This window comes from Achroia grisella, unplaced genomic scaffold (genome assembly GCF_030625045.1).
Source record: "Achroia grisella isolate CSIRO2021 unplaced genomic scaffold, CSIRO_AGI_Agris_v1 utg660, whole genome shotgun sequence".
Classification (NCBI taxonomy): Eukaryota; Metazoa; Arthropoda; class Insecta; order Lepidoptera; family Pyralidae; genus Achroia; species Achroia grisella.
In genome coordinates this window covers 544,329-570,106 of record NW_026712984.1, presented here as the reverse complement: position 1 = coordinate 570,106, position 25,778 = coordinate 544,329, and the positions used below count along the sequence as shown (strand labels likewise).

Below are 25,778 nucleotides of genomic sequence, written 5' to 3'. Positions count from 1 at the left end.
AGAGATAAAAACCGCTATAAAATACGTTTAACTTTGTAACATACCAGCAGACGTATTGACTATTTCACGGTCCGTATTTTATTTGCACTTAGAATCCGTACTGCTATACTTGGGGGAGTTGGTACAGTAATAAATAAAGTCGAGTATTTGTCTACCAGTACCTATTTATTCGGATCCGTTCTATAAAAATTAAAAGAGCAATGTTTCTTTGTTGACGGTACAGTCTGGAATAGGTCAGCCTTATATTTGGTAGACATTTTGTTATTTGAATTGCAGAACTGGTTTTATTGAAAATAATTTAATTTAGGAGACACCTATTAATTAAAGGGAAGTAAATGAATTGTCACCATTTATTGTGGTACCTATTCGAAATGAAAATTCCGCTGAAAAGCATGAGTCAGAAACTTATTTATTTGTAAATAGTACAAAAAAAGTGTTATTTTTGACGTATATTTGTATTGTGGAACTGCTTTTATTGGTAACAATATATCGGAAACATTTGAACTAAAGAGAATTAGAATTAATACAGTAATATTTATTGATTTTTATAGTCATTTCTTACAGTTGCGACTTCTGTAACGAAAAGCCGATTGAAAAGGTGTTAAAGGTTCAATAGTAGCTTTTTCAAAACAATGTTTCTTTGTAAACGATATAGTCTGGAAAAGGTCAGGGTTACACTTGGCAGACAACTTGTTATTTAAATTTCAGAACTGCTTTTATTAAATATAATATAATCTAAAAGACTCGTCTTGGATTAAATGAAATGTATATATTTTTAAAATATGAGAAACCTATTTGGGTAACTAATTTGATTTTGTGAGTTATAAGGAAACTTATAAATGAATATGATAATAGAAATGATAAAGTTTTCAGATGATTTCAATGTTTTAAATGATATTTATTACATATATGGTTAAAAATATGTATTATTTTCTTAGGGCTAGATGGCGCTGTTTCAATAGTCCAGGGTTATTGTTATTATTATTACAGTATTTATTATTGTTGCTTTTGTTACAGAGGAAATTCTGAAATCGCGAACAGCTTTGTGGATGTCAGCGGACGGTCATATGGTGTTATATGCAACCTTCAATGACAGCTTAGTCCACGAGCAAAAGTACCCCTGGTACGGAGCGGCGCTGGACACCGACGACCCGGCTAAGGTACGAAACTCTACGTACATTAATACGGATGATATAATATTGAAACCCTCCGTGGTCTAGCGGTTCAGCACACGGTTTTACTTCCAATAGTCGCGAGTTCGATAGCTCTCACGTTGCATTCATTTGTATTCATGAGTATGATTGTTTGTATCGGTCTGAGTATTTCTATGTATATTATGTTTGTATTTAAAAAAAAATAGACGCTATGTTGTATAGCATGCAGCATATTGTTATATATAATATCCCGCGGCGCTACCTGCTTTTTATACTGCCTTGTTAATGTATTTTTCTGTAAACGTACATGTATTTTTTGTGTTTACAATTACAAATAAACTGATGACCCACCTGATGTTAAGCAACAACTGTGATCAATATAGATGAATAAAATGAACATCACGTCATCAAGTGAGGCCCGCGATAGCAGTCATGCATTGTTATTCCGAAGAAAGATGACGTCATGCCCCCTTTCCCTTTTCTTATAATATTATGAACTAACTGACAATTGTTACTGATTTATAATATTTAGTTTTGAATGTGTTTCAAAATTACACTTCAATAACTTTAGATTCGACTTTCGGACGCAGAACTATACGACTTTTAGGTGTGGAACAAAAACATAAATGAAAAATGTGTAAAATAACATTTGAATCCATCAATTGTGAACATTATTGTATAGACTTGAATGCTGACATTAAATTGTTCATTGTTCTTAGTTATCTTGTTTCTACTCGTATACAGGACAGAATGAGCACTGGCTGAAAGCTTTCAGTCTGTTTACATATATGTAAGTAGTATATACTCTTCCACAACACTCCGAGTAAACTAGCGCATGTTAGAAATCTGTCATTTCGAGTCCTTTGTTTATACGAGATCTGCTGATTACTGTATTCACAACTTGAGTAAGATGTATAAATTTGAATGGCTCATAATGGAATGGTTCTGCTGGAAATATATAGGCAAAGCACCAATGAAGGATGATAAGTAGTTAGGTTAGTTAGCACATTGTATCTAATTAAGCCTAAATTATCCATATATTTACAGGTACATTTATAGCACCGCTGTCGCCCCCCCTCTGATCTATCCCCCGTCTAATTGAAACGGAGATCGAAATTACGACGGCCTGAGCAGAGGTTCGAACCCCCTAGCAGTGCTCTGAGACTAAAGTCGTACCCGTCAGATGGGAGTTGGCCTTCAGTCGCTCCAGAAGTTCTTCCGCGGATTTAGAGTGCCATCTGCACTCGCTCCCTGTGAAGCTATAAAGGCCAGCTGCGACCAACAGCATTAGAGTAATACAAAAAAAAACATTTATAGCAAATCGACCACAATATCTAATTTTCTTTCTACATCTTCCATTAATTGATATTTAAGATTTACTATAAATATAGTTGACGCTGAGGACCTGAAACAAAAAAAAATTACCATTATTAACTGTTCCCTCTCTCCAGTAGACAATTGTTTAGCACTGTCCTTTACCAATGGTCACCATTTGGATATCCTCACAAACATTTATAATATGATGAATATAATAATATTACAGAATAGAAGTATCCCTATTAGTTGTTAGCCATTTTCTTAAGTTTGAACTCTAATATTACAAAAGTGTTTTTTTTCCACATGAATGAGCATCGTCATAGTTTCTGAATATTCGTGGGATATTAGTGACAAGCCAAGCATCTTGCCCGACTATCAATATCGACTCACTCCTCCGAGAGGAATGTTAATAATAGGAATTTGTAGCTCCATTCAGCTATGTACCTTGTCGTTTGATGGGCTATCTGAGCTGATTTCACGCTCATTCTGCCATTCTCCACAGGTTATCTGTTAACGTCTACCGTTAGCGCAGGCCGATATACCATTCCATATTCATCGATACATATAAAGATATAGTTTAGATTCATTACCACTTAAATAATTAATGATCATAGGCTTAATTAATGTTTGCACATACTTTGACAAATATATCGAATACCGAGTGTTGTTTGTCGCAACTATTAACTAGATTGTTTGTGTTACACGATCCGTAATATGATTGGTTTAATTTCAACTAATTGTTATTATACATGTTGACCTCAGAGGCAGGGTTGTAATATACGTAAGTATACATCGACACAAATGAAATTAGATAAAGGATTGTCTCATTGTTTTATAACAGAGACAACATTTGCTTTTTAAATTTCAATAACGTTTTAACATTTTAAATTTAAAAATAAATTATTCATGTAAGACTTTTTAGCCGCTTATGAATGTCATGTTTTTTGTAATCAATATTCTTTCACTTACCGTCTTTTAAGATTATCAAAACTAATATAGTTCCTACTGTTAGAGAAATAAAATAAATTTTATGAGAATTTACACTATTATATTCTCAGCATTAAATTATATTAGGCTTTTCGATGGATCGCTACGTATATTTTTAGTTTTCATTATCATATTTAAATTAATAGAAAATCATAAAGTTTTATTACAGTTTAATCGCATTATGTAAGTTTTCTTTATGAGAAATAAGAAACTGATTTATACGTTATGTGACAACATACAATATGTCAGACATTTGTATAATCGAATTGTAAATTATGCTTACGTTATGCAAATCGGAAGGTTCAAAGTTTGGAGGCCTCTAAATGTTCGTTTTATTTGAATAATCCGTGGATATGTTCGGATTTTGTCACCCCCATGTGAGAGTAGGGTCGGATTAAATTGCTTCTGTACGAAATATGCCACATTTCTAATCAATAAGTACCCATTTACTTTTTATAGAAATTAAAGATTCTCATTATATTATACATACATATATAGCTGTTAATTCAGTGTCAATACTTCATTGTATATTACTGTACAACCTCGGCTTCTTTCGGGTATGTAGAGATTTATTTATTAATAATCCAAAACTGAACGTGAACTAAAACGTATGACTATATTGTAGAACAAATAGTCACAAGTCTAATTTAAAAACATATATTAATATTTATTTAATTAAAATTTGGAGACAAGATATGAGGTCTTGTAATTATTTATTTCAATTGTACCAACTGTTTTACCATATTTTTTGGTATATGATTCATATGTAACTATTGTATGTTTTTGTGAGAGAGAAGAACAATGAGAGAACAATTGACAATTACTCAAAATACTAGCATATTTTAAATAAATAAATTTCGAATATATTAGCAAACTTATTTCTGTTTATTCGGTACAATAAACAATTTTTAAGTCATTACAATTTAACTGTAATAAGATATAATTTACTAAAAGTAGTATCTAGTTATTTATACTAATTATTGTTACAGACATACCCGGAGATCAGAAGCGTGAGATACCCCAAGCCTGGCACCAACAACCCGACGGTGACACTCACAGTTGCCGATATCGCGGATCCGAAGCACATAAGGACTAGACACCTTACGCCTCCAAAAATTATATTAGAAGAGGGGTAAGATTAAAGATCTTTATATTCTCTCTTTATTATAAAACCTGAACACGGCAAAAACTTTTGTTAATAGATAACCATTAAAAAAATACACAAAACAGATGGTTAATGGAATGGTGCTCCCGCCTGCACTAACAGTTCACGTTGGTGGGGCACCATTGGAGGAGAGGTAGATAAGATACACACACACACATCGCAAGGTCAACTTGGCGTCTTGCTAGCAATGGGATCCTTACTCCACATTATTATTTCCCTCTTCAGAAACCTCTTCCCTTCTTTTGTGAAGTATGTTAATTTATTTTAAATCAACTCGAGGAATTAACGAAAAATTATCAATATATCAGTCTAAAAAAATATTATTAAATATATATTAACACATGGGCTGAAGAAAACTGATAAGAATTTAGTTCCCACTAAAAAGTGGAAACTAATTAATTTTCTAAATATTTTCAATACTTAGAATTTTGTTAATTGAATAATGATTCAACTGAGTAATGAGTTAAATAATAGATGGCGTCGTATAGATGCTGTATTTATTGCTGTCGCTTGATCACCACTAATAGATCTGTTGATTATAGATATGCGATTTTGTTCGCAGTTACAAATGTAGTTATGAACAAAGTCGCAGGCAACACTAGTAAAATGTTAAACAATTAAATAATAAACAGTAAGTTTACCGAAGTAGTTGCGTGTTTAGATTGAAGGGTCAGATAAGGCAGTCAAATTACAGTCTACAGTGGTATGACATTATAGTCATCCGCAATAACAACATACGTTTTCGTACCACGTGAGTCCTGTTCCTGTACATAAGCGATGGTTATACCTAACGTGACCACCCCTCTGATCGATCCCCCGTCCAATTCAAATGGGAACCGATGCTACGACGGCCTGAGCCGAGGTTCGAACCCCTAGCGGTGCCCTCAGACTAAAGTCGTATCCATCAGGCGGGAGTTGGCTTTCAGCCGCTCTATAAGTCCTTCCATGGGTTTGGAGTGCTATCTGTACTCGCCACCTAACGTCCGGTGAAGCTATAAAGGCCAGCTGCGGCCAATAGCATTACAGTAGTCCGAAAAAAAAATAACGTGACCGTTTATTCTTTGACACAAAACGGGACAATGGTTTATTTAGGTCTATTAATAGATTGTCAATTAGTAGATAGTCCATAATAAACCCTTTTTTAAAGTTAGCTTAAAAGTTACCAATTAAAAATTATACCAGATAAGTATAAATATAACTAATCATTTTGTTTCGTTATTTTTATATTTTTCAGGGGACCAAATTTTCTTTATAACAGCTGGTGAATATTTTAAATAAGAATGATACTCTTTTTATAAACGTCTTTTTATATTACCTTAATTATTAACTTCAAAACGGTCCGACTCTACTATCAAAAATCCATGCAGTCTTCGAAAACAGAACAATTTTGCGTTCCACAGTTCACTCCGGGGACACGGGGACTTGTAATTATAAAAAGAGATAGACCCGTTCAATAAGGGACGTCTGGTCACGTGACCATTGAAATGGTAAAAAGACAGTATAACTAACCATCCAACTAGTTATACTATCAGTTTACCATATAAGTTACATAAAAAAAAATAAAAGTAAGTCTCTTTCAGATAGGTATTCATAATTAAAATAAATAGTAAACAGCTGTTACCAGCGTCCCTAAGTAACTAAACCCAAACCTTTATGTAGATCTAAACTGTAGTCTACAGTTACACTAAGCTTATCTAATCTTGTCATATATATTACGAATAAATAGTGTAGCCAGGTATCCTGTTTATTGAGGGACGTCCTTTGGCCCTTGAAACATTTCCCTTGATATTTCCTAAAATAATACGTAATTTATAGTTTTAGTCGTCTTTATAAAATTTATTAGTTTGTATCTGATGAAATTCTTTTAAATTTATATTTAATCGACTTGACCACGCGTTGTTGAGCCTCAGTAGTTCTAATATTTAATTATTTTAATGTTATCAGATTGGGAAATAAATTAATTGTTGATTGAATTAAGCATCACGGAAATATTATTACCACTTGTTACACTCCCTGCTTTAATAAATCTAAGTAATTTCACTTCCTTATCTCAACTGAAACACAACTTACAATACACGCACAACATATATACACGCTTATTATATATATATATATATATATACACTTGTTAATTGAATTTCATTTGTACTCGTGTTATCTGGATAAGAATAAAGATTTTATCTATTTATATATAGTATGAGAATTCTATATTTTATAAAGCATTAGCATATTTATGATAAAGATAACTGTTTTGTTCTTTTTGACTTGATTTATTTTAAACATCCGACCTTTTGTAAAAATAATAATAATATTGTAACATAAAACAATCTTAAAAAGCTCAGTTACTCAACGCTAACGTTATTAAATTGAAATATCCAAAGAGCTTGTTACAGTCAGTATGATGGATGAATCCAAAATTAAAGTTCTGAGATGCGCTGTCCTCCGATCTGTCACACCAGATGAAAGCCATCCGTTAAATTGTCCTTGAAAGAAGCCGTCGTGACGAAGTTTCAGCATCGCAGCGATCACTGTCAATTTCAATCAATATTACTGAATAATTATTTAAAAGATCTTTTTCACTTTATTTAAATAGCTAAAGATGTTAATATATACTAGCTGATCCACGCAACTACGTCTGCGTTTCATTTTTATAGCCAAGTAGCTAACCAGCTCAACTTCGTCTGCATCACGCTACAGATAGCATATGTACATACTTACATGGCATTTATTATTATATTTCTCACAATTTACATATCTTTTAAAATATAGCCTATGTGTTATTCTGATCTATAAGCTATACTACCGTAAAGTTTCAGCAAAACCGTGTTTAAAATATTAGTAAGATGTATATAAAATATAAAGCTAATGACTTTATTTGTTCGGTTGAACGCAGTTAATCTCAGTATTAGAACGGGTTGAAAAATTAATTCACTCTTGGGTAGCCCATTTATTGAGGAAGTCTATATACCAATAGGAGTAGAGCATCAAAGAAAAATATTATAAAAACGTTAAATATTAATATAATAAAAGCGAGATGTATGACTGTAAACAAGTAAATTAAAAAAATTCTAATCTGATTTATTTTCATTTTTAAACTAAATACTTGAACGAGTACTTTAATGTCTCGACAAGGTTCATCATATTTCAGTAATGATGTTATAAGTTAATATTAAAAGTTTTAAAAGAAAAGTTTGCTTTATTATTTAAATAAGAGCTTGTCTAAAGTTTTTTTTTTTACTTTTACGTTATAAAGTTTTTAATTAGTACCACGTGTAAGTTATGTTACGTTTAATCAAATTACATTGTACGGGACTTGTTCTTGACTTGGAATAGCAAACATGCTGATGGTAGGTGGTAACCATCGCCTCACATGAATGTCACGATGGATATCACATGTGACTCACACTTTAGGGAGGAAGGAATTGGTCATTAGTTATGTCAGGTGGAACTCCACGTAGTCCTCCTGTAAAACGTGGTGGTTAAAACTGTTGAGGATACAAACCTCTCTTCAAATCTTATATACAGAAAAAGAAAAAGTATTAGTTACTTATTTTACACCTTTACACCGTTTAACTTGTTTCTTAAATAAAAACCTGGTGAATTTGTCACAATGATCTAATTAACCTGACATCGTACTCATCTTATCATTTTCCACAAGCCTGCCTGCTTATACCGTTAGCGCAGTTATACACTATTCCATTATCACTTATTAAAATATTACGCCTGCGTTGCCTTCCATGAGGCCCAAGATGTCATGCCTTGGTATCCTATAATTTCACTACCATATTTTATCTTCTACATTTACACGTTTTCAAATAGTTTACTATAAAAATTGAATATTTAAACAAATGATTCAGATTTTTTTTTATGTTTAACGATTTACTGAATGAAAAATTTTTCATTAACCGCAATGCTTGCTACATTACAAAAGAGTTTTTTCGACATTCCGTAATATTTGAACATTTTGTTTTGAAAATTTTCATATAATGCAGTTGTTGCGAGACTTCGCTTTGAATACTGGTATTGTTGGTTTGAATGGTCGCGGGTTTGATTCCTCGCATGGCACCAACATTATTATACATGAGTATGATAGTTGGTATCCGTTTGGGTTTTTACTATGTATGGTTTACGAAATGTATGTGTTTGTATCAGTTGTTCAGTACCAAAAACACAATCTCTATCTAGCTAGATGGCAAGCTAAGCAGAGATTGAGAGAGTGCCATATTGGTTTGGATGGTATATTTTCGTATGTACAATCCATAGTACCATTATGAAAACTGAATTGAGTTTAATAATTCCTTTTATAAATAATCTCATACATAAAATGTATAATAAAATATTTTCTCGCGTACTGTTGTTCAATGGAAGGTTACATGGTTACATTAAAAACAGCGAGGATGAGAAAAAACTAGCAATTTTTATATATTGATAACACATTTTCTTTTTGTTGTAGTGATTATTACTTCACAAGCGCACAGTGGGTGTCCCTCACGGAGGTCTGTGTGGTGTGGCTGACGCGCACACAAAACCTCTCTGTTGTGTCGGTGTGCAAGAGTCCTATGTGGTACTGCCAAGAGGTACAACACCCTGTTTTTATGTATTTAATTTATAGGATCAAAGAAATATCAATTTATTATTTAATTAAATGGAAATATGGATCTTAATTTCAGTCCTGAGTTTGCAGGAACTGCTTTTCAAATTTTTTTTTATTTAAACTTTATTGACCAATAAATTATGGTACAAATGGCGGACTTAATACTATTGGCATTCTCTACCAGACAACCTTCGGGAAATGCAAAATATTTGATGGTAGTTAAGCTAATCTAAACTAGAATAGAGTTTATGTATATTTATATGTAATAGAATAAAAAAGCAAAAAGGTATTACTTTTAGCAATTTAACTTGTAAACTACTAGGCGCGAAGAGAAGACAAAGAAGTGTTTATAATTGTCTTAACTAATCCGTGTTTCTTTTCACAGGTGTATAGAATATTATCGGGATCAGAAGCCTGGGTGGAGTCTGCTCCAGCTCCTTTATGGTCTGCTGGTGGTGGTGCGTTAGTCACGTTGGCACCAGTCAGAGACGGCCCGGCTGGTTTGTTCAGGCATATTGTCAGGACTGAACATAATGCACATGGCCCTAGAGCGCTACCTTTGACGCACGGTAGCTTCGATGTTGTAAAGTTGTTGGCGTGGGATCACGCCAATCAACATATGTGAGTACATGTTCTCCTAGTACATCTAATGCCAATATCCGTTCTTATCAGATGTAGTCACAATTTGTAATCGTGAATGAACGAAGAATTTGAATGAACAAAATGTACAATTTTTATACTGTTGTAAAGTAATTCGTTGAGTCTTTGATGTGGTATTGCCGTATATAGTTATATTAAGTCTACTGGAATACAAAAATAACAGGCGCACTCGGGTCTTTTTGCCTATTCCGTGAGGAATGTATTGTAGATAGATGGACTACATGTATGAACCCTATTTACAATATTTCAAACTTTTAAATGAAATATTAGATGTTTCCTGTATACCTACTTGTTATTTTCGTTTTTATTAATAGTTTATGTTTAAATTAAAATGTTTTGATCACAGATATTATCTCGGGATACCAGAAGGGAAACCAGGACAACAGCATCTGTATAGAATATCTTCGGAAGCACCACGACCCGGTTCACCGCAGAAGTTGCCTTATTGCGTTACTTGTAATTCACAGGTATGTCTTAGAAGTAAAATTTTTAAATATACATTTATGAATAATGGTATACTTGCTTGTGTTGATGGTTTGCCCTGACGAGTCACCACCAATGGACGGTGATCGGATGAGTATGAAATCAGATCAGTTTCACTATTCTCTCAGAGATATCTTTGGAGGTCGATCAGATTGTACATGTTACTAGGTATATTAATTTAATAACAACGTGGCAGAACAGCAACCCTACCGCCATCTATCGGATTAATTTGTTTCTTTGTTATCGATGTTTCCATCATCGGAGACTGAATCAGAAATATAAATTGATTAAAATATGTCCTTTCGCCTAAGTCGGGGTAGTAATAACTGTTTTTATGGATTGTAATGGAATGGTGTGCAAACGGTATGCGCCGGTGAGGTATTAGTGGAGGATAACGAAGTGAATTAGTGAGTAATGGTGAATTAGTTCATCATAGAAAATTCACCAAGAAAGATTGATCAAGGTGGTAAGCAGTGGGGCCGTGTCCCCATTACTAACAATCCCTCCCCCCTCCCCTGGCGACCATTAAGCAATGACGCTTTCGAATAAGGCACACTATTTTACAATGCAAATTCCAGTAAACCTAAACGTTCGTGATGGATGAAACAGGGTTAATTACACAGTAAAGGTAAACTAACAGAAAGTTGTACATAATTTATACGTTTCTAGCCATCGCCGTCGATAAATCTGGAGTATTATGGAAACCTAGCGTCATCTGGTGACAGCACGTGGGACTCAGATTGGGACGAGGAATTGCCGCCTACGTCACCCACGACATCTAAAAAGAAAAAAAGGAAACATCCAGGCAAGATACCGTCTTAAGAATATATTTATAAAATTTCTATTTATTATTATAAAGAGGTAAACTGTGTGATTTTGGATATAGGTAGATCTGATCTAATCCGATTTTGAAAATTCTTTTAGTGTTGGATCGGATATTGTCTAAGAAGGCTGTAGGCTTTTATAACAGGGATGTCATGGATATGAAATTTCGGATACGGATAGGTTTCGGATATAGGAATGATTATTATACCGGATACAGATACGGATGCCGATTATAAATTATTTCGGATTATCCGTTAGTTTCGGATAATTTCGGTTACTGATATAATTTTTTTAAGGAATTACAAAAGTAAAATACAAATAGGTGATAAAATGGTGTCTTAATTAGGCTCCGCCCCTATCCGATATCATCCGAAACGTTTATTTCGGATTCGGTTACGATTACGAATATTTTTCTATATCGGATATCCGATAGTTTCCGTTACGGTTACAGAGCTCCCTAACATCGCTATTTTATAACATCACGTTACGACCAATAGGAGCGGAGGTGCAAATTAAAAAAAATGCAGATACTGTGAAATTTTGGCGCGTACGAAGTTACGCCGGTCAGCTAGTTATTATAAATAAACAGAGCGGGTTTTTTTTTATACCACTGAGATGGCAAACAAGCATACGGCCCATCTGATGGTAAACGGTTACCGTAGCCTATGGACGCTTGAAACACGGGTTTTGTTATGACCAAGACAAACTTTGGAACTACTGCACTGAATACATATGGTAAATATAAACTCATGTCTAAATATATTCAATACACAATATAAATATATCATTACGTCAACAGACTATATTATAATATGTAATTTATGTCCTGTACCCATAATTTCGTACTAGTGATATAATTGTGAAAAGGTGTCTATCTGTCTGTTTGTTATTATATTAATTTTAACTTAACTTTAACATTTTAAGATTAAACGGCTGAATAGATCTTAATGTTTGTTTTTGTGAAACATGTTATTAATGTGCGCGGAAGATAAAACCTTTCTTATCTTTTGTCTTAAAAAACAGGCGAATTGACGAAAACTTCTAACATTACTACATAATATGCAAAGATAAAACATAATATGCTCGTTTGAAGTAACAGTTATATTATTGGAATTAAAAAGTTTAAAGTCTCTTCTTATAGTTAAGGAATTGTTTTTTTTTTACTATATTTTGTTTCAGAAGGTCTTCCACAAAATGTACCGTGCCTGTATCATGAAGCTCACTTCAGTCCATCATCAGCATACTTCGTATTAGAGTGCCTTGGGCCAGGAGTGCCGACCTCCAGCCTCTTCAAGATCGCTCTCCCAGAGCCAAGACTCCTGTTGCACTTGGAGAATAACACCGCAGTCAAGGTAAGCGCCGCATCTTGTTATAACACGCGGAATTTCCTACATGAATTTGTCTAAAAAGTGTATATTTCAATGAATGTTATTTTATTTATAAATTTCTCATATTACAATGTTAGTCACCATACTCCTCCGAAATGGCTTAACTGTTTTCAATGAAATTTTGTGTGCATATTCAGTAAGTCTGAGAATAGGCTACTATAAATTTTTTATACCCCTAAGTGATAAGGGTTGCCCACCCCTAACATTTTTATTTAATATTTTTATAATGTGGCATTAAAAAATACATAGAACCCTAAATTTTCACCCTTCTACCATCAACCCCTATTTTTTAATAACGATTTTAATTTATATGATCAAACAACGTTTACAGGTCAGCTAGTATACTATATATGTACCAAATTTGCCCAGTAGTTTATGCGTAAAAAGGTAAAAAATATCAATCCAAAAGCATACTATAACACTACATTTTAGTATAACTGGAATGACAAACAAACTGATGTCGGCATACCTGATGAAATATGGCAAACGTCGCATATATAAACAACCCATTATATGTTGTAATTCCAGAGAACTAATATAATTTGTAATACTACCATATCTCACCATTGAAGCGAAAGATAAATTCCAAAGCAAGCTGCTTCCCATCAGTTATATGAGAGACAGAACTGCCGTAGGCTATTTTGAACAAAATCTGCCTCTATAAAATAATCAGAAGTTCACATTTTCTTAATCAGTTTATCCTTATAGAAAATATTTATTATTCAGTGTATATTATTTTATATTATTAAATCCTTACAAAAATATTATTTAGTTATATTACAACGTAACTCAGGATTGCTTCGTTTCATAAAAATAAACTGTATTAAATATGATTTTCTAAATCCCTTGCTAAGCTATAAGATTTCTTATATCTCATTAGTTAGAGATTTAGTCAAGTTCTAAAGGTCATACAAAACCTTTGAACATATTAGGTAACTGCGTAAAGTGTTTTCTTATATTTATAGAAATCTTTTAGATCTGCTTTACGACAGAAATACTTCTGTATATATGATGAAATCCACATACGCGAGTCGAACAAAAGCTATATAACTAAAAAAAGAAATAAATATCACACACACACATGAACACATGCACAGTACGATCACACAAAGTCACTTGTTTTTTTTATAATATCTATCTATTTATCCTCAAACCAAGTCCATTAAGAGGTAGACAGAAAGAACCGAGTGTTATTGACTTCTGTTCTTAAATTCCTATCTATACATATAAATAAATTGGAGTGTCTGTTTGTAATATTGGAATAACCGTTTTTACTACATGCATATAAATATAAATACGGTATATACACCAAAATATTTTATTTTACAATTTTATTCTGTCTGTCTGTTTGTTCTGGCTAATCTCTGAAATGGCTGGATCGATTTTGGCGGGTCATTTTTTGAAAGGTAGCTGATGTAATAAGGAGTAACTTAAGCTACTTTACTTTAATTTTAGAACAATTATTTTATTTTAGGACAATAAAGTTAAATTCCAGCGTGTACAGCTAGTTATATATATAAATAAAAGAAATAATGGAAGATATACGCATATATAGATAATACAGGAATAGAAATTTAATGAAACAATTAAATAAACCTGAATACTACACAGTACCATCTAATCCCAAATTACAAATAAAAAAATATATAGACATGTTTTTTCATACTGTGCGGGGATAGATCCTGTGACTATTGGAAAGGAGTGTTTTAGAACGCTAAACCATCGGGGTAGTCATTTTCGTAATTGTTTGTAAAAAAAATACATGAAAAGGTGACAGAATTTTATCACAAGTACAGCGTGGGTCATAATAGCGAAAATGCTAACATTTCGCCTTTATACTGAATACAAAGTTCTTTTGAAATAGAACGACGACAAAAGTTCTACAATTAAGCAAAAATAATGTTCCCATTTGAAGCGTTCTTTGTGCTCTGGTCGGCGAAAGAAATTATAATAGTTTGTGACAGTATTATGCAAATAAAGTATATACCTATGTAAATTTACGGTTGGTTTTTAACACATCCGTTTTCACCAGGATATACTTTGTAAAAAGTCGTCTGCGTTGATTAGAGTATATGTGTATATATACGATACTTACATTAAAAAGAAACTATCTGTCTATCTTTGTTCTTGCTCATCTCTGAAATGACTGGACCGATTTTGACAGGACTTTCACAGATAGCTAATGTTATAAGGAGTTATTTAGGCTACTTTTATTTTAGAAAACTTATCTATTTTAAGTTAACAAAGTTTAAATTCTACACGAATAAATTCACGGATAAATCTATAATAATATATGTAAAACATAAAAAAATGTAAATTAGTACTTGAGTGACGTAACGAGGTTTAGCAACAAACGAACAGTGCCCTCGTCGAGAGTCAACTCTTACTACAACAATAATTCAGAGAATAAATTTAAGTAAGTGCTATAGTTTATAGTTAAGTCGAGTGGAATAAGTAGTCATGCTCACTAAAATGTCCAGACACGTGGCCGCGTGGTGGGCCGGGTCATTGGGCTCCCTAAAATATGGTCGAGCGCAGTGATGGCTGGCTTATCCGTCATACTCGTAAACGAATGCTGCTTGTAGGGACTGGTCTGCTCTTATCACTACGACTGATTTAATCTTATTGTATATTTATATTTGACCAAAAAAATAGTGCTGATTGGTAGTTTCTGTTAACACGTTTCGACTTGTAAATGTAAACTTACAAGAATTATTTAGAAGAGCAACACACAAGTTTCTTGTTCGTTCTTCTTGCGATGAGACAGCTTTCCGATCGAGCGGTAGATATAAAAAATTATTATGACTATTCAAAAGTGCTTAAATTAAGTTTATTTGAATAAATTATTTTCTATTCTATTTTATTCTAAGTTTAAATTCTTTATTAACAGGAAAAATTATCGACAATAGCCCTGCCTACCCCGCGGACATTTTCTGTCCAATTGTCCAGTGGACACGCGGCCAGGGTGCGCCTACTGCTGCCTCCAGGTCTAAGAGAAGATGAAGTTACGAAATATCCTCTCGTGCTAAAAGTGTAAGTATTTATGTATAAGAAATTAATTTTCAAGACTTTATACAAAGTCCTTTGAAATAGGTGTGTAACGGACCAGTGGACTGTATTTATAGATGAAAACATATAGATTATACTATATTAAAATGCAACTACTTACTACGGAAAGGCAATAAGTGAAAAGTATCAAAAACAGGACGTACAAAAAGAAAAGTTCTTCTTTATATATAAATTTAAAAATAATAAAAATATTGAAAGTGTTCGTAGCGGTTGGTCTTTAAGATGTGTGAGAGATATAGAGAGAAATACGAACCTCTGTCTCTCTCTCGTCTACTTCAGTTGGCGAGCAGCTTGCGTAGTAAAATTTCTTCAGTTGAAAGTAACTCAGTAGAGATAAGGCAGTGAAATCACAGGGTAGCGTACAAATGACATCTTAGTTCTCCGAATAACAACGCTTGAGTGGTCACATGATAACATGACGACTGTAGAGCTGTTCGTGTATACAGGCAATCATTTACCATGTATCCTTCACGTTGTTTGAGATTCTATACACTCAATTCATTTACGAAAATATCATGTATGTCAGGAAAAATATTGACAGTTTCAAAAAAGTAAGCGATTACACTAATAGAAGCTTACGTAATAACAGCAAACTGGTTTTGCCTAAGTGCAGTTTGACGAAAGTTAGCAATTCGTTTTATGGAAATTGCGTAAGGTTTTAACAAACTGCCAGAGTCTGTCCTCTATCTACCAAAAAAAATTCAAGTGTAACACTTTTTTGTAAAAAATCTTATTATAAAATTGAGGAACTCATAAATAATAATAATGTTTTTATAGACAAATCTAACTTAAAATTCATAGCGCTGACAATATTATCTGATTGCACAAAGATTGAGTGAGCAGCGGTTTCGGTATGTTGATTATTGCATGCTTAATCCTTATTAATGTTTGTTTACTTAAACAATATTTATTTCATAGAGCAATACGCAAGTTACTCGTTCGTTCCTCTTATGAGCCTGCATTCTGAATGAGTGGTAGAATAAAAAAAATGTGACTATTTCAAAAGTTTTTATATTAAGTTTATTTGAAGAAATAGAAATGGAAGTAATCTTTATTCAAATAAACTCATTACAAGCACTTTTGAATAGTCATATTTTGATTCTACCACTCATTCGGAATGCAGATTTATCACAAGAAGAATGAGCAAGAAACTTGTGTGTTGCTCTTTTTCTATTTCTTTAGTAACGTGAAAATAGTACGGGAATATGAAATTGACATGTTATGGTTTGCGAATGAGCATTACGCTTACGCAACAAATTCTGTAGTTAACAATAATTATGACAACCCTCTTGGGGATTATAGTTGTGGGCATAAATAGAAAGTATTGTTGTCAAGTTATGAAAGTAAGAAATAAAGTAGTTATGTATAGAGCCTAATGGTACTTTGTTTTTTGTATATGTTTAAGGAGCCAAGCGTGAATATAAACGGTTATATAAAGTTCAGTATAATATTCGTATATGGTTTTATAATTCTATTTTTACTTTCAAACAAAAACAAATATCTTTATTCATATAGGAGGCAGGTATCTTTATTACACTGAGTTCGAAGCGAGAAGAACTGACAATAAACTTTGCTTTTAGGTATCTACTCTTGTTAAATGAGATTTTATACGATTGTAAAAATCAAACATTTCTTTAATCAAAGAACCCTTAATAATTTTTTATAGTAACGCAACCCGGCTTTAAATGGGTATATACTATATGTAAAGAGATCGTACAAGTGTATACATTTGTCATATATGTACATCTATTATTATATATGTAAAAAAATCTCGAAATGTCAGTGAAAACTTAATCAAATCTGATCCGTAGTTTGGAAGAACAATATGAAAAACCAAGTAAATGAAGTCAACTACTGTTTATTATTCACTAGGTCATGATACCGACTTTCTCTGCTGTATATAAAAGATGATAGCCCATATACATACTCCGATGTATAGCCCCTCGACATACAATATATCTACATGTCTTTTATGAGATCTGTTCAGCAGCTGGGAAAGATTTTATATGTACGGTATTATAATGTACTTACTATTATTTTGGCTTTCTCGACAATTATTTCGGCTTCGTCTCGAAATCTTCTTAGAATACGGTGCATCCGTTACACCGTCTCGCCAACCGAAAGTAAACGGAGATCAAAATTACGACGACCAGAGCCGAGGTGTGAACCCATAGCGGTCCCTCAGACAAAAGTCGTATCCGTCAGGCGAGAGTTGGTCATCAGTCGCTCCATAAGTCATTAGGTGGAATGCTATACACAGGGCATAGGCATCCGGTGAAGCTGTAAAGGCCAGCTGCGGCTAAGAACATTAGAGTAGTCCAAAAATAAGCACCATCCCCCTGCTAGAGCGGTGACGAAGGGGAGTGTGAGATTCGTACCCACTAAAATGACATGGTATACCTTCGAGTGCACTTGCCGGAGTCGCGAAGTTGCTTTAGCATTCTACCGCAACTAGGACAATAGCCAGTGCTAGCGGTGCCCTCTGAGTAAAGCAGTATCCGTCAGGACGGGGCTGGCCTTAAGCCACTTCATAAGTCCTTTCGTGGTTTGGAGTGCCATCTGCACTCGACCTGTAGCTAAGGCTAGCTACGGCCAACACCATTAGAATAATTTGAAAAAAAGGGTCCGCCTCACACTGCGAACTTCAACTCTCGGGGCCCGCGATGTCTAGAATATATACAAATTAATTTTGAATAATAAACAGATACAAACAGATATTGATATGTATAGATGTTATACTGATGTAATGTAATAATAAATTAATATGGTCTGAGTAGTAATTTACGTTTATAACTTTGTAATTGAGTTTCTTCTAGCGTAATAAGTCTAAATCATCAACTAAACTCTGACAACAATTTACAATAACAAGTTAACAGAGTAGAAATATAAAGTTGAACTGAATTCAAATTGGATACATTTCAGTAACGAATATTTTAGAACAAGAGCCTGTGATTGTTACGAAAGTTTCATCATGCCTATAATAAAATTGTTAATGAGCTCTTCGTGCGTTAAATACTTTTATAAAACATTATTTGTACACTCTGTTTACAAAATATATTTAACATAATGTATATATAGACTATCTGTTAACCGCGACTTCGTCCGCAGGTAAACGTCATCTACTTCTTCCGATAACCACTTATTTGGGATCGGCGTAATATGTGTTTCTTTTTCATTCATCCCTGTTCGCTGTCATCTATTTACTACCTTTCTTTCCTTATTATCTTTCACACAGTCCATCCATCTCTTTTTCAGCCATCCTCTGCCCTTATAACTATCCATACTAACACCTTCCTTAAAATATTATCTTCTTTAAGTATTATACAATAACTATCTGAAAATGAAAGTCCATTTAAAATTAGGCTAACCAGGTAACTTCAAAATTGTGATCTGTCTATGATAAACGATTTTTTAAATTCATTTTGTAATAAAGAAATAACAAAGAATCAATGTTATTTCTCATGCACTTAGGGAAAAAAAGTTGAAGTTATAAACACACACTTAATTTTTATTTATTTGCATAGATTTGTGGATTTATACATTATGTACTTTTGTGCACGTTAATTTCAAAAACAGCTGATAATGATAACTTATAAATAACCAGAAACAGCTTAATCAATTTGAATACGGTTTTCATTTATGACTATTATAGTATGTTTCCTGTAATATTTTGTATTCGTTCCGATTTTATCTGTTCACAAACAAAAACTTATTAACCTATTATTATTCCGAATACCACGCGTACAAAGTAGCAGGCTTACAATCGATCCCCCGTCCAATTCAAACGGGGATCGAAACTACGACGGCATGAGTCGCGGTTCGAACCCCTAGCGGTGCCCTCAGACTAAAGACGTGTCCGTCAAGCGAGAGTTGGCATTCAGCCGCTCCATAAGTCCTTCCATGGGTTTGGCGTGCCATTTGCACTCGCTCACTATCGACCGGTGAAGCTGTAAAGGCCAGCTGCGGCCGACGACAGCATTAGAGTAGCCCGGAAAAAACCTAGTATTTATCAATATAACGAAGATGTAACAATCACAGTCTCTTAGACTATTGGGTACACGCTACAATTAAATGTGGGAGCAACGGTCGACAGAACACTGTTACTTCTAATCGGATTCCATTTGTTTGTACCCTCGTAGAACAAATTAAATGTACTTACATGGAGTAATAATCTCGAGAAACGTACAAGAGTTAATCTAGAAATCTGGGTATATTCATATTGAGAAAATCTCTGATGTCTGTCTCTGTCTTTAGACAACAATGCATTGAGTGCATAACTGTCTGAGATCAGTTATAATAGAAGTATAATATGAATAATCCTATCACTATTTTCATTTATTATACTTATTTACTTGAAATATAAACATGTGTACGAATTTACTATAGAAACGATAACATTCAAAGAAGTATAAAACTATATTGCGAATATCGACGCCCTCCACCGAGTTTATATAATTCCAAAATATACATGCATGACGTTACCCACATCACGTTAGTCTAATAAAATGTATAATACATTTAAATTTACCAAAAACAAAGAATATTGAACTTGAAAACAAAAAGAAAAACAAAATAAGCCTATCCCTGTATTTGATATGTGTGTGTACAGATTACAGAATGTCAGAGAGTGGGTGGTCTGTGATATCTATAATAATAATAATAATCTCAGGACAATTCACACAGCGTCATCTAAACCCAAGTTAAGCTAGTTAAAGCTTGTGTTATGGGTACTAGACAACTGATATATATACATAGATATATTTTTTTTGTAAATATATACATATTATACATAGAAAACACCCAGACCGATACAAACAATCATACTCATGAATACAAATGTTTGTGCCGTGCGATGAATCGAACCCGCGACCATCGGACGTAAAGCGGTTTGCTAGACCGCTAGACCACCGAGGTCGTCAGCAGCGAGGAGCAAGCTGCTACATGTACTTGTTGTCCAGCAATACTTTATAACACGTTTTTAAATCGAATAGAATAAATAAAACATAAAATTTTAAGGAATGCTTACTACAATACATGTGTGAAAGTAGCAAACATATTTGTTAAGTATTTTAATATGATTATTTTATTTTACACTATCGTTGTAATCCATCGAGGGATATTGAGAGAATGTACCCAAGATACTGGCAGCATTCCCTCTTTGATTTCCCTCTTCTGTTTAGTAGTATTTAAAATTGTATATGTATGTATAAATATATATATATATAAACACCTCTTTGGGTACTTTGTTGATCACGCCACAACCTACACACTTGCCGATTCCACCTTTTGCACTGAATAACTTGACCTCTATCGCGTATATCTCAGGCGGTATGGCAACGTCGCATTCTATTTTGCGATGCGGCCATATATATTCGTCGATAGTACGATATACTCGACACTTTTTTTACTAATAATTCGTGACTGAATGGCTCCGAACGGCTAAATTTTTGGTATACACAAAGACTTTTTGGCTCTGAATATATTCCAAAAATCAATTAATTATGTTGATCACTTTATATACTCGTCCTTACTGCGATACTTACTTTCATCCGAATATATATAGATACCGTAACGGTCTATCAATTATGAATTTATTAATTTACTAATGTAGATATTTTATATTCGCAATGCTCCATACATGCAAGCTCCAGCAACGGTGGAGGCAGGGTCCCCCCTGCACCGTACACCGCACCCCGCGCACACAAACAAATTAGATATTTTTTGAATACACAAAGACTTTTTGGCTCTGTATATATATTTCAAAAATCAGTTAATTGTGTTGATCACTTTATATACTGGTCCTTACTGCGATACTTATTTTAATCCGAATATATATAGATACCGTAACGGTCTATCAATTATGAATTTACTAATCTAGATATTTTATATTCGCAATGCTCCATACATGCAAGCTCCAGCAACGGTGGAGGCAGGGGGAGCACCGTACACCGCACCCCGCGCACATAAACAAATTAGAATAAATTAAATTCATAAGATTATTTATATATTTCGACTGCCTCGGTGGTCACACCGCTTTACATCCGATGGCCGCGGGTTCGATTTCTCGCACGATGCAAACATTTGTACTCATCGGTCATCGATTGTTTTCATCGGTCTGGGTGTTTTATATGTATATTATATATGTATTTACAAAATAAAAATATCTATTTATATCAGTTCAGTATCAGTCTGTGTTAATTGTCCAGGGTTATTTATTATATTTTTATAAACGGTTATCTTTTTCCATCGCACCGCTCGCTATCGACAGTGAATTCATAGAAATGTCACTCTAAAAACAAAAATAGTTTTGTGTTTTGTATTTCAAATACTAAATGCAAAATAGGTATTTTCAAAATACTTTTTAAAAATTAAGTACCTTTTGAATTTTTGTCCAAACCTCAGATATTTTATTTATTTTAGGTATATCAATCATTACATAGTAATATAAAAACAAAGTCGCTGTCGCAACTAACAGTACATAAACAAAGAAAGAAGACTTTGGCTCTGATACCGTAACGGCCTATGAATTATGAATTTATTATACCTAATCTAGATATTTTATATTCGCAATGCTACGTACATTGTAATATCCGCCTCCATTCATTGTAACGGTGGAGGGACTAAATAGTTGAATAAAACTGAATAAGCAGTTGCTCCACTCTATAGGTACTGCGTCGTCGTCGTATGCTGTTCATTTTTTCACTCGTTTTGGCGCCAAGAGAGGGTCACATAGTCGTGGTCAAGTTAAGAACTTATAATTTAATTTTGATAACAATAGATACAAGTAAAAGTAGGTATTATATTAATGTACGTAAGTACTGTACTTAAAAATATTTATTCTTTATTGTACATTTGAAAAACTTAACACTTAAGGACTTGTACATATACACGTACATACTGCCATTTTCTCTTAAAGACATCCGGAGAAGCACTATTTATCAAATACGCGGGGTGCACCGACCTTTGACCTTATAACACCTGATTCGCGCGTAACGAATTACATTGCTACTTTTTGGTATTTTATAGTGGATATGTCACTATAAAATATTATTATTTCTTTAGATTATGACATAATAACATAGTTTACATGATTTTAAGGGAAACGTACGATAAAAAAAATCCCGTAAAATGTAAAAGATAAAAAATGGTTATTGTTGGTTATCCTTAAGAGATAGACATATACCATCACGGACTTTTTTGTTGACCTTATATTGATACATCTCAAAGCACTAGACAACACGCATTTTCATTAAACAGTATTGTATTTTTTTATTTCTTTAACTTTAATGCACAAAAAAATTTGTACATGTGGCGGACTTAATATTTTGCCGCGTTATTTACCAGGCAACCATGAGTGGTGCAGCGAAAGATTATTGGCGGTGCACTAATATAAATAAGAAATGTCAAAAAAAGATTTATAAAGATAATAAAGATAAGCAAAATATACATTTCTATAAAAAAATAACAATATACATACATAAATATATATGTAAATATAACCCATAAATGTATAAATATTATATATAAGTAAATACATAATGATCCGATAATCAAATTATAAGTACAGTCTCAAATTGAAAGTAAGAAAAACAGAAAATATAGAGAGAACTATATGGATATAACAGAAAGATGTGAAAAAAGGAGAAGGACAGTAAAAAAGTTACAAATTTAAATAATGTTCCCGCAATTTCTGTTTAAATGAATTTATTACATTATTATATATATTAGGCATACGACTAGCCTTATGACTGTTACTTTTTTTTAATCTATACATCTATACATGTAAATAAAATTGGAGTGTCTGTTTGTAATATTGAAATAACCGTTTTTTACTACTTGCATATGAATATAAATACGGTACATACACCAAAATAACATATTTTACAAGTTTTGTCTGTCTGTCTGTCTGTTTGTTCCGGCTAATCTCTGAAATAGCTGGACCGATTTTGACGGGACTTTTTTTGGCAAGTAGCTGATGTAATAAGGAGTAACTTACGCTACTGTTATTTTAGAAAAATAAAATAAAATTTCACGCGGACGAAGTCGCTGGGGCCAGCTAGTCTATAGATATACCGAGATTTAATGTTTAAGTTGCTATTATGTTATTGACAAAATTTTACTGTAATGTTTACTACATGCATATGAATATATATAAGGTACATATACCAAAATAACTATTTTTATAATTTTAGTCTGTCTGTCTGTCGGTCTGTTTGTTCCGGCTAATCTCTGAAATGGCTGGACCGATTTTGACGGTACTTTTTTTGGCAGGTAGCTGATTTATAAGGAGTAACTTAGGTTACTTTTATTTTAGAAAAATAAAGTTAAATTCCACGCGGACGAAGTCGCGGGAACACCTTGTTTTTAATAAAAACATCTTTTTTGTGGTACTTGAGAATGTTGAAGCCTGTTGTTTGTAATATTGAAATAACCGTTTTTTACTACTTGCATATGAATATAAATACGGTACATACACCAAAATAACATATTTTACAATTTTTGTCCGTCGGTCTGTTTGTTCCGGCTAATCTCTGAAATGGCTGGACCGATTTTGACGGGACTTTTTTTGGCAGGTAGCTGATGTAATAAGGAGTAACTTAGGCTACTTTTATTTTAGAAAAATAAAGTTAAAAACCACGTGGACGAAGTCGCGGGAACAGCTAGTGTATAATATATTAGAGATACCTACGTGTTTTTTATATTGATGACTAGCTGTACACGGGATTTCGTCCGTGTTCAATTTAACTTTATTTTTCTAAAATATAAGAAGTTAAATTCCACGGGGACGAAGTCGGGTGTACAGCTAGTTGTCGGTAGTCTAGCGATTTAGCTAGCACACTGCTTTGATTCCTGCTTGGTGGTCGAGGGTTCGATTCCTCGCACGCTGCAAACATTTGTATTCATGAGTATGATTGTTTGTAACGGTCTGGGTGTTTTCTATGTATAGATAATATATATGTATTTACGAAAAAAAATCTTTGTATTTATATCAGTTGTCTAGTACCCATAACATAATCTTCAGCTAGCTTAACTTGGGTCTAGATGAAGCTGTGTGAATTGTCCTGAGATTACTATTATTACTATAATAAATCTTTTCAAATCAGCCGATGTTTATTTTTGCCATAATACGTGCTGTTACCATGTGATAATATTACGTACGTACTTATTAAACTATTAACTTATTATTAAATTGTTTGTAACGGTCTGGGTGTTTTCTATGTATAGATAATATATATGTATTTACGAAAAAAATCTTTGTATTTATATCAGTACCCATAACATAATCTTCAGCTAGCTTAACTTGGGTCTAGATGAAGCTGTATGAATTGTCCTGAGATTACTATTATTATTAATTGGTACACAGGTAAACTACTAACTAGGCCATATTGGTGTTGTTTGTTATGGTGAAAAAACTAGTAGGTATATATATAAGTTACACGTACAATTTCAAAGACTTATTTCTTGAAAACTACTGGCTATTCTGAAATAAAACTTTAGTGTTTGTATATGTAATGTTTGCATATAAAATATGATTAAAGGTTACCAGTGTATTTACACTTTTACTGAACAAACAGAGTTGTTTAATACTGAAAATATTGTGTGGAAGGCATCAATTACTTTCAGTGCATGTATAGCTTTCTCTTTTCCTAATTATTATTATTATTAAGTTTAAAGTGGTTGAATTTTACGTAAGGGGTTTTTATACATTATTTCTAATTTACCATTTATTTTAAGTTTTTTAAACTCTATTCATCGAGACCTATCTAATGAGTCCAAACACGATATTTCTGCTGTAAGTTTTCGAAGAGTATGTTCATCATCTGATAATACTGGTGCCAGCATGAAGTCAAGGTTAACAGATAACTAATTACTTTTATTTCGTCAAAATCTTTAGATTACGTATAATAAATTCATAATATCGCTACCTATTCAAATCAAAACAAGTATTAGGTACTTCATGTACTAGTATATAAATTCATCAACACACAAGTAAATGATTTTTAAATATATTCAGAGCCAAAAAATCTTTGTGCATTTAAAAAAAATGCCGATACGGATTCATTATTGCAGGAAATTGTTGAAAAAATATATATCGAGTATAAGTATCTACTACTATCGACGAATACATTTGGCAA

The 25,778-nt window shown here is 33.1% G+C and overlaps 1 protein-coding gene across 1 annotated transcript in view; it reads left to right on the top strand.

Moving 5' to 3' along the window:
• The window catches only part of LOC131849654 (inactive dipeptidyl peptidase 10), a 90,155-nt gene that overhangs the window by 58,444 nt on the left and 5,933 nt on the right, over positions 1 to 25,778 (top strand). Inside the window, exons 5-12 of the mRNA XM_059199767.1 lie at positions 1,018 to 1,160; positions 4,448 to 4,590; positions 9,077 to 9,200; positions 9,603 to 9,838; positions 10,224 to 10,344; positions 11,030 to 11,165; positions 12,365 to 12,537; positions 15,464 to 15,606. Of these exons, the coding sequence (XP_059055750.1) occupies positions 1,018 to 1,160; positions 4,448 to 4,590; positions 9,077 to 9,200; positions 9,603 to 9,838; positions 10,224 to 10,344; positions 11,030 to 11,165; positions 12,365 to 12,537; positions 15,464 to 15,606 (1,219 nt within the window). The remainder of the gene's footprint in view (positions 1 to 1,017; positions 1,161 to 4,447; positions 4,591 to 9,076; positions 9,201 to 9,602; positions 9,839 to 10,223; positions 10,345 to 11,029; positions 11,166 to 12,364; positions 12,538 to 15,463; positions 15,607 to 25,778) is intronic.